At 47.2% G+C, this 10121-nt stretch overlaps 1 protein-coding gene across 1 annotated transcript; it reads right to left on the bottom strand.

Moving 5' to 3' along the window:
• Positions 1 to 1106: 1106 nt before the first annotated feature.
• On the bottom strand, positions 1107 to 2541 carry LOC122553916 (B2 bradykinin receptor-like). Its single transcript, XM_043698424.1, has one exon. The coding sequence runs from the start codon at positions 2539 to 2541 to the stop codon at positions 1516 to 1518; it is 1026 nt and encodes a 341-aa protein (XP_043554359.1). The 3' UTR covers positions 1107 to 1515.
• Positions 2542 to 10121: the final 7580 nt, after the last annotated feature.

Raw genomic sequence — 10121 nt, 5'->3', positions numbered from 1 at the left:
CTTTGGGTTGGTGATGTCATTTCCTGTGGTGATGTTATTTCCTGTGGTGAAGTCACTTCCTGTTCCTTTTCTCAGGTGGTGGTAGATGGGGTCTAACTCAATGTGTTTGTTGATAGAGTTCCGGGTTGGAATGCCATGCTACTTGGAATTCTCGATCATGTCTTTGTTTTGGCTTGACCTAGGATGGATGTGGTGTCCTTCCTCATCCGTATGTGAGGATACTAGTGAGAGAGGGTCATGTGTTTTTGTGGCTAGTTGGTGTTACTGTATCCTGGTGGCTCGTTTTCTGCTTGTTTGTCCAAGGTAGTGTTTGTTACAGTCCTTGCACGGTATTTTGTAAATGACCCCATCTACCACCCCCTGAGAAAAGGAACAGGAAGTGACTTCACCACAGGAAATAACATCACCACAGGAAATGACATCACCCAACCAAAAGAAACCCAAACATATGAATAGAAAGCAGGAATTTTCAGCATTGCTTCACATGAGACCCACTGAAAATGTTACCTAGTAGGGTAACGAAACGTCTGGAAATGAACCTTGCAGCTCAGTGAGCAAACCTACATCCAAAAGTCTTACATGTTTCTCAGCCCTATTCTCTCCATGTTCCCCAGAACCCTTGATCCCCTCACTAATCGAGAACATATCTGTCTCTGTCTTAAATACACTCAATGACTTGATCTCCAAAGCCCTCAATGGCAATGAGTTCCACAGGTTCACCACCCTCTGGCTGAAGAAATTCCTCCTCATCTCAGTTCCAAAGGGTTGTTGCCATTGGATTACATAACAATCCAATGTTATGTAATCCAATGGCAACATCCAAATTCAATTCATTGATTCCAGAAAAATGCTGGCAATCCTTCCAGATGGTGGATCACTTTTTATCATCATCATCCAATTAACTTTCAAGACATGAATAAGCAACCCAACCGAATGAATCTTTAAATCAGGAGGAGGTCATTCAGCCCCTCAAGTCAGTTCCATCGTTCAATATGGTAATGGCGGTTCCATGCCCTAACTGCATCTATCTACCTTTGCTCCATATCCCATCATCCCTCAACCAGAATCCACATGTCAGCCAAGGCAGCAAAGAGGTGCAGGCCAGTAAAGTGTTCTGGTGGTGAGACAAGCATCTTCAAATTTATCCTCTTTTGATACACAGTACCAGGGGATCTAAGGACCAGGAGTCATCATATGGACACACAAAGACATTGCTGAGTTTTCATCCCAACCGATAGGAGCTAAATGGTATGACGACATCTCCCTCCCATTCCCTGGGTGAAAGCAGATGCCTACAAACAGGCTTGGGATCTGGACACTTCATTACATTCCTTGACATTATACAGAGATTGGATTCATTTTCCCATCATGCCAGCTGCTAACTAGACTAACACCACGTATCACAAGAAATATTGTCAGGTTGGAGGTGTTAGTGCCATCTATCTCATTCACAAGAGAATCTGCAAACGAATCAGCTCCTTGTGTGTGGGCAGTGTGTCGTGGGTCTTCAGTGAGTCACTGAGATTGTGTTTCAGCTCTCTTCCTGACCACAGCTCGGACCCACACCTCCCGTGCTTTCTTCCTGAACTGCTTTCCCACAAGGACATAGAGCACGGGGTTAATGCAGCTGTTGGTGCAGGCCAGGAAGCTCGCAATCTGATTGCTGTTACTAATCGCTCTTTCTAATGAGCAGCCCTGCAGGATGTTTGAAAACAGAAAGATCCTGAGGAACTGCAGCAGCTGAAAGGGCAGCCAGCAAATGACAAAGACCAAAAGGACAGCGAGCACCAAGATGGCTGCCTTGCTTTCCTTGTGCACTTGCTTGAAGCGCTGCATTTGGTCGTTCCTCAGGACCTTCAGGATCTGAAATGTGCAGAAACTGAGGATAAACGCAGGGATCAGGAAACCAATGGCAACCATCAGAATGTCCACGTTCAGAACCCAATACTTATTGGGGTAATCAAGTAAGCAGGCAGAGATGTTCAAATCTTCCACATAGATCACTCTTCGGAATATGATGATGGGACTACTCATCAGCAAGCTGAACATCCAGATGATGAAGCAGTTGATCTTGACACATGAGAGTGTCCGCATTCTGCCGTAATGAAGGACTTTCACCAGAGCCAGGTAGCGGTCAATGCTGACCATCACCAGGAAGTAGACACTGCTGTACAAATTCATATAAATCACCGAGTTGACGTAACGGCACAGGAAATCTCCAAAAGGCCATTCATAGTGTAGGGCAATGTTAACGGCCCAGAAGGGGAGGCCAGCCAACAGGAGCAGGTCAGCCCCAGCCAGATTCCCCAGGTAGAGCTCTGGCACCGTGCAACGTCCTTTCTGTAAACACAGGACCATCAGGACAAAGCTGTTCCCCACAACGCCAGTGACACACACCACCATGATGTAAATCGGCTGAAAGGTGTACAGCCACTCCCAGAAATTACCTTCGGGGCAAGCGAGTGAGCCATCGGAACTGTTGACTGCGCTGAGATTAGGAGCCGATACCAGGGACTGGTTGGGAGCTGTGTGGACATTCATTGGGGCACTGTCTGTGAGAAAAGAGACAGAGACCAGTTAGCCTTTCTGACAAGAAATCTCAGTAATTTACAAACAAAATGAAGTAACATTGTTCTTCCCCTCAATGTCCAGAAACTCTGGCCAATATTCTGGGAACACGGATTTTAATCTCACCATGGCAAACGGTGAAGTCATAATTTAATAACATCTGGAATGAAGAGCTCCGTACAATCCCTACAATGTGGAACCTGGCCATTCCACCCAACAAGCCCATGCTGACTCTCTGACGAGTGTCGCACCCAGACTCACCCCCCCTACTGTAACCCTGCATTTCCCAAAGCTAACCCAACTGAGCTGCACATCCCTGGACACAGTGTGCAATTTAACATGGCCAATCCCCTTAACCTGAACATTATCAGACTGTGGGAGGAAACCAGAGCACCCAGAGGAAAATATCACAGACACAGGGAGAATGTGCAGCAGGGAGATAGTCACTCAGACCTGGAATTGATCCCAACCAACTCTGAAGATGACCCTGAATCCATCAATGATTTTTGGAAAAACCCACTGGAGTCGCCAATGGCTTTGAGGGAGGAAAATCTGCTATCCTGACCTGGTCTGGCCTGCATGTAACTCCAGACACACTGCAATGTGGTTGAATCTTAAATGGCCTCTGGATAATTAGGAATAAACAATAAATGCTGACCCAGCAAGTGACATCCACGTCCCCTGAATGAATTGAAAATAAACTTATTCTGCAACAGTCAAACATAGAGAAGATTTTGCCTGATAACCCCTACATTTGAAACCCATCACTCCCAGTTAAGCATGACTTCACAGGCAGATTCCAGTTGACAGTAAATTATAAGCTATACGTTAGCAGATCGAGTTAAGTCAGACCTTACAAATTGGTTTAAGAATTCACAAAGCATATAAATCACTCAAAAACAATGTTCAAAACATGTGCAAGGAAACCTCCTGCTGATTATAGAAAATCTCCTTCTCTGAAATAACCTGATTCCGAACTGAGAACAACAGCCAACCAATGGGATTTCCCTCGGCCCTGCCTTCCCCAATAGTCTCCACATCTGCAGAACGTCCCCAGCTCATTGTGGACAATGTCAGTCCAGGCCCAGCGGCTGTTACTCAATCAGTACTTAGTCCCAACTTCTTCAGTTAGTCTCTGTCTTCCTCACCCTGTCTGGGCTGAACTACCACATTCACCAACTTACAGAGTCATCGAAATAAACAGCACGGAAACAGACCTTTCAGTCCATTTTCTGCATGCCGACCAAATATTCTCAATAACCTAGTCCCATATTCCAGTATTTAGCCCATAACCGTCTAAACCCTTCCTATTCATATACCCCCCCAGATGCCTTTTAAATGTTGTAATTGTTCCAGTCTCCACCATTTCCTCTGGCAGCTCATTCCAGACACGCTCTCTGTGTGAAAACATTGCCCCTTCAGTCTCTTTTATAGCTTTCCCCTCTCATCCTAAAACTGTGCCCTTTAGTTCTGGACTCCCCCACCTCAAGGAAGAGACTTTGCCGATTTATCCTATCCATGCCCCTCATTATTTTGTAAACTTCTGTGAGGTCACCCCTCAGCCTCCAACACTCCAGTGAAAACAGTCTCAGCCTACTCAGCCTTTCCCTATAGTTCAAAGCCTCCAACCCTGGCAACATCCTTGATGCTCCCCGAATTTACGACATACAGGATCTTGTGCCATTGGATCCGGTGTTGGGAATCTGGCTGAGGGGTCCCATGGAAGTGGAAGCCAGGACAATGGACAGCAATCAGAGAGAGATGAGCGGACACTTACCGAGTGAGAGACTCCAGAGGCTGTGAAAGAGCTGCTGAGGCCAGCCAGAGGTGAGGAGACTGAGAGGGAGTGCTGTCTTCCCCGGGGGGGAGAGAGGCTGCTGAAACAGGAATCTCTCCTGTAGCTCCACACACTTTCACTGCTGGCTCTTCACGAGCTGTTGTTTTGTGCGGAGTTTGTACAAAGCACTTCCCCTTCAGTGAAAAAAGGAAGTGACTGTCAGCGGCATCATCCAGCCCTCAGGCTAGAGACGGCGCAGATGTGAAATGGGACAATACCTCTCTAATAAACGCTGCCAAAGGGCACAGGAACAACATCATTTCCAACCATTACAGAATATTCTGACTTGGAATTATAGATTCCCTATAGTGTGGGAGCAGGCCATTCGGCCTATTAAGTCGACACTGACTCTCCAAACAACAACCCACCCAGACCCACACCATCCCTGTAACCCTGCATGTCCCATGGCTAACCTGCCTCACCTGCATATCCCTGGACACTAAGGGCAATTTAGCATGACCAGTCCTCTCTAACCTGCTTATCTTTGGGCTGTGGGAGGAACGTGGTGTAACCCAAGTCCTTGGTGCTATGAAGCAGCAGTGCTAACCACTGAGCCACTGTTTTGCCCTAATGTCTCATAGCCCCTTCATGATCACAGGAACTGACTGCAACAGCACAGGGGCAGCACTTTCACCATGTAGAATCATAGGGCCATAGAGTCATAGAGTTACACAGCTCAGAATATACCCTTTGTTCCAATTCGCCCATAATGATCAGATACCCTAAACTGATCTAGTCACATTTACCAGCATTTGACCCATATCCCTCTAAACCTTTCCTATTCATATACACAACCAGATGCCTTTTAAATGTTGTAATAGGACCAGCCTCCACCACTTCCTCGGCAGCTCACTCCATACATGCACCAACCTGTGGGTGAATGGAATGCCCCTTAGGTCTCTTTTAAATCTTTTCACTCTCACCTTAAGCCTGTGCCCTCTAGTTTTCAATGCCCCTACTCTGTAAAACAATATCTTGGCTTTGACCCTGTCTATGTCCCTCATGATTTTATAAAATGCCATAGTGTCACTCCTCAGCCTCTGATATTCCAGGGAAAATAGCCCCATTCTATCCAGTCTCTTCATATAACTCAAACCCTCCAGTCCCAGCAACATCCTTGTAAATCTTTTACAAATGCTTTCAAATTTGCAACATCTTCCTTATAGCAGAGAGACCAGAATTAAACAGAGTATTCTGAAAGTGGCCTAACTAATGTACAGCTGCAACATGACCTCTCAACTCCGATACTCAACGCACTGATCAATGAAGGCATGCGTACCAAAACCTTCTGCACCAACCTATCCACCTGCGACTCCACTTTCAAGGAACTATGAACCTGCACTCCAAGGTCTCTTTGTTCAGCAGCACTCCCCAGGAGCCTTACCATTAAGTTCATCAGTTCTGCCTTGGTTTCCCTTACCAAAACCCACCGTACCTTTATCTAAATTAAACTCCATCTGCTACTCCTGCCCATTGGCCCACCTGATCAAGGTCCTGTTGTAATCTGAGGTAACCTGCCTGGTGTCCACTGCACCTCCAATATTGGTGTCATCTGCAAACTTACTCACCATACCATATGATCACGTGCAAAACATTTATATAAGATGGAAAGTAATGGACCCAGATCCTTGCTGCACACTGCTGGTCACAGGACTCCAGTCTGAGAAACAACCCACCCTCACCACCCTCTGTCTTCTATCATTAAACCAACTTTGTACCTAATTGGCTAGTTCTCCCTGTATTCCATGTGATCTAACCTTGCTAACCAGTCAGCCACATGAAACCTTGTCAAACTCCTTGCTGATGTCCATACAGACAACATCCACCACTCTGTAAAAAGACCAAAAGAACTGCAGATGCTTGAAGTCAAAAACAAAAACAGAAATTGCTGGAAAAACTCAGCAGGTCTGGCAGAATCTATGGAGAGAAGTCAGAGAAAGTTGCTGATAAGGCTGGTGTTGCTGTTGGCAGAGGCCTCCTTTCTCCCCCTGGACCATGAGCACACCTTTGAACACCAGGCTATTGTGTCAGTTATGGTCACTAATCTCATTCCCCCGGTGATCTCCCCCCTTCCCCACTACACAGCTGGTAGTCTCCCAACCCCACTTCAATCTCATCCTAAAACCCCCAAACAGGACTGACCAGGCAGTCCCATTGTACCTGCCTGCTCCTGCCCCACAGAGCTCAGCTCTCCCAGACTAGACTCGTGTTTTCTCCCCCTCGCCCAGTCTCTGCCCACTCACATCCGTGATTCCTCTGATGCTTTACTCCAGTTTTGGATCGTCCAGTTTATGGGCTCCAGCTACCTCCCCTTTCCCATGGAAGTACAACCCCCCCTTCCACACCCATCCCCCACCAGGATGGTCTCAGGGCTCTCCATTTCTTCCTGGAGTAAAGGCCTGAACAGTCCCCACCCCCCAGCACCCTCCACCACCCAGCCGACCCCACCCTCACCCTCAACAACTTCTCTTTTCATTCCTCTCACTCCCTTCAGCTCAGAGAGGCGGCCATGGGGACCCGCATGGCTCCAGTTATACCTGTCTCTTTGTGGTGGATGTGGAACATTCCTTGATCCAATCCTATTCCAGACCCCACCTGCAATGTTTTCTGGTATATTGACAACTGCCTCCCTCTCTCGTCTGGAATTAGAAAAGTTTATCAATTCCCCTTCCAAGTTCCAACCCGCTCTCACCTTAACTTGATCCATCTCTGACTCCTTCCTTCCCTTCCTCGACATCTCTGTTTCCATTTCTGGGGATAAAGTGCCCAACAACATGCATTATAAACCCACCACCACCCACAGGTACCATGACTACACATCCTCACACCCTGCTTCCTGGAAAGACTCTACTCCATTCTCCCATTTCCTCTGTTTCCGTGGCATCTGTTCTGATGTTGCCAACTCTGACCAGGGAGACTCCGAGATGTCCACCTTCTTCCTCGATCTAGGGGTCTCCAGTGCTATTGTTGATATGACCCTCAGCTGGGTCTGATCTATCTTTCACAATTCACCTTCACCCCCTTTATTCCCTCCTACAACAGTGAGACTGTTCCCCTTGTCCTTACCTACCATCCCGCCAACATCCACATCTAGAGGATCATTAGCCGCCATTTCTGTCACTTCCAGCAAGATGCAACCACCAGACACCTATCCCACTCCCTTCCTTTGTCTGCCTTCCACAGAGACCATTCCCTCTGGGATACTCTGTCCCACTGCTTCTTCATTCCCAACATCCAGCAGCACTACTCCCAACCCCCCCCCCTCCCCCCCCCCACAACTCCATGCCTTTTCCTCTACAACTGCCAAAGGTGTAACATCTGCCATAGAGTCAGAGAATTGTAGAGTCATACAGCACAGAAACAAGCCCTTCGGTCCAACCAGTCCATGCTGAACATGATCCTAAACTGAACTAGTCCCACCTGCCTACGCCTGGCCCATATCCCTCCAAACTTTTCTGATTCATGCATCCATCAAATGTCCTCAGGTAGTTCATTCCACAGACAAAGCACCCTCCGTGTAAACATCTTCCTCTAATGCTGTTTTAAATCTCTCGCCTCTCACCTGAAAAGTGTACTCCCTAGTCTTCAAAAACTCCATCCGAGGGAAAAGACAACTTAGCATTACCTCGATCTATATCTCTCATTATTTTATAAACTTTGATCAGATCGCCTCTGAAATTCCTACACTCCAATGAACAGAGTCACGAGCTCTCCAGCTTTTCATATAACTCAAACTGAGAGGGGATCTGATTGAGACATATAAGATTATTAAAGGATTGGACACTCTGGAGGCAGGAAACATGTTTCCGCTGATGGGTGAGTGCCGAACCAGAGGACACAGCTTAAAAATACGGGGTGGACCATTTAGGACAGAGGTGAGGAGAAATCTCTTCACCCAGAGAGTGGTGGCTGCCAGAGGGCAGTGGAGGCCCAGTCTCTGGATTCATTTAAGAAAGAGTTGGATAGAGCTCTCAAGGATTGTGGAATCAAGGGTTATGGAGATAAGGCAGGAACAGGATACTGATTGAGGATGATCAACCATGATCATATTGAATGCTGGTGCAGGCTTGAAGGGCAGAATGGCCTACTCCTGCACCTATTGTCTATTGTCTATAAACCTTCCATATCCAGCCACACCCTGGGAAATCTCTTCTGAACCCTTTCCAGCTTAATGCTATCCTTCCTATAACTGGGTGACCAGAACTGGACACAGTATTCCAGAAGAGGCCTCACCAACGTCCTGTACAACCTCAACATGATACCCCAACTTCAGCACTCAACGGACTGGGTAACTAAGGCAAGCATGCTAAATGCCCTTTTAATCAAACGTCTCATGAGACATTCCAACCTGAAACATCGACTCCCTTCCTCCTCTGATGCTGCTAGACCTGCTGTGCTTTTTCCAGCTCAACTCTGTATCCACCCTGTTTATATACAAGGAAACTTCGACGAATTATGTAGTTGCCCCGCTAAGTCCCTCTGTTGTACAACACCACCCAGGGTCCTACCATTAATTGTATAAGCCCTGCCTTTGTTTGTTTTACCAAAATGCCATGCCTCGCATTTATTCAGATTGAACTCCATCCGCCATGTTTCAGCCCATTGACCCATTTAATCATGACCCCTTTATAATCTTAGAAAACCTTCCTCACTGTCCACGCTGCCACCAATTTTGTTGACGACTGGAAAAGTACTAACCATACCTCCTACGTTCTCATCCAAAACATTTATATAAACGACAAACACAAGAGGACCCAGACCAATCCCTGTGGAACACCGCTGGTCACAGGCCTCCAGTCCGAAAAGCAACACTCCACCATTACTTTCTGTCTCCTGTTATTAAGCCAATTATATAGCCAATTGGCCAGCTCACTCTGAATCCCATGTCCATTTACCTCCCCCCTCCTTAGTATCCAAGGGCCCAAATACACCTTCCAGGTGAAGCAGTACTTTACCTGCCCTCCAAACCATCGAGGAGAAAGGGAGGCTTGCAGATGCTGGAGATCAGAGTCAAAAAAGGTGGTGCTGGAAAAGCACTTTTGGTCAGGCATCATCCAAGGAACAGATGTTACATTCCTGATGAAGAGCTTATGCTCTCAATGTCGACTCTCCTGCTCCTCAGATACTGCCTGACTGGCTGTGCTTTTCCAGCACCACACGTTTTGACTTCACACCATCTACTCTACTGCATTCACTGCTCACAATGTGGTTTCCTCTACATTGGGCAGGCAAAGTGTCGACTGGGTGACCGCCTCATGGAACATCCACGTTCTGTCTGAGCTTCCAGTTGCCTACCAACCCTTCCCCTGTTCCCTGGCCAACATCTCTGTCTCAGGCTTGCTGCAGTGCTCCAGTGAAGTTCAATGCAAGCTGGAAAACAAATCCCCAGCAGTCTTCTGGACTCAATATCGAGTTCAATAACTTTGGTGCCTGAGCTCTCCCATGTCTTTACTCTAAACCCACACAACAGGTCTTGTTATCCCATAGTCTGCTATTTTGTTTTGTGGAATCCCCACAAGGTGGAACCAGGCCGTTCGGCCTACTGAGTCCACACCGACGCTCATAAGAACGTCTCACCCAGACCCACCCTATCCCTGGATCCCTGCATTCCCCATGGCTAAATCCTCCCTCTAACCTGCACATCCCTGGAAACTATGAACAATTTAACATGGTCAATCTACCCTAACCTGCACATCACCAAACTGTGGGAGGAAAC

The sequence above is a fragment of the Chiloscyllium plagiosum genome, chromosome 10, assembly GCF_004010195.1.
Source record: "Chiloscyllium plagiosum isolate BGI_BamShark_2017 chromosome 10, ASM401019v2, whole genome shotgun sequence".
NCBI classification, from domain to species: domain Eukaryota; kingdom Metazoa; phylum Chordata; class Chondrichthyes; order Orectolobiformes; family Hemiscylliidae; genus Chiloscyllium; species Chiloscyllium plagiosum.
Note: the sequence above shows the minus strand (reverse complement) of the source record. Positions and strands in the feature narration are given on the sequence as shown.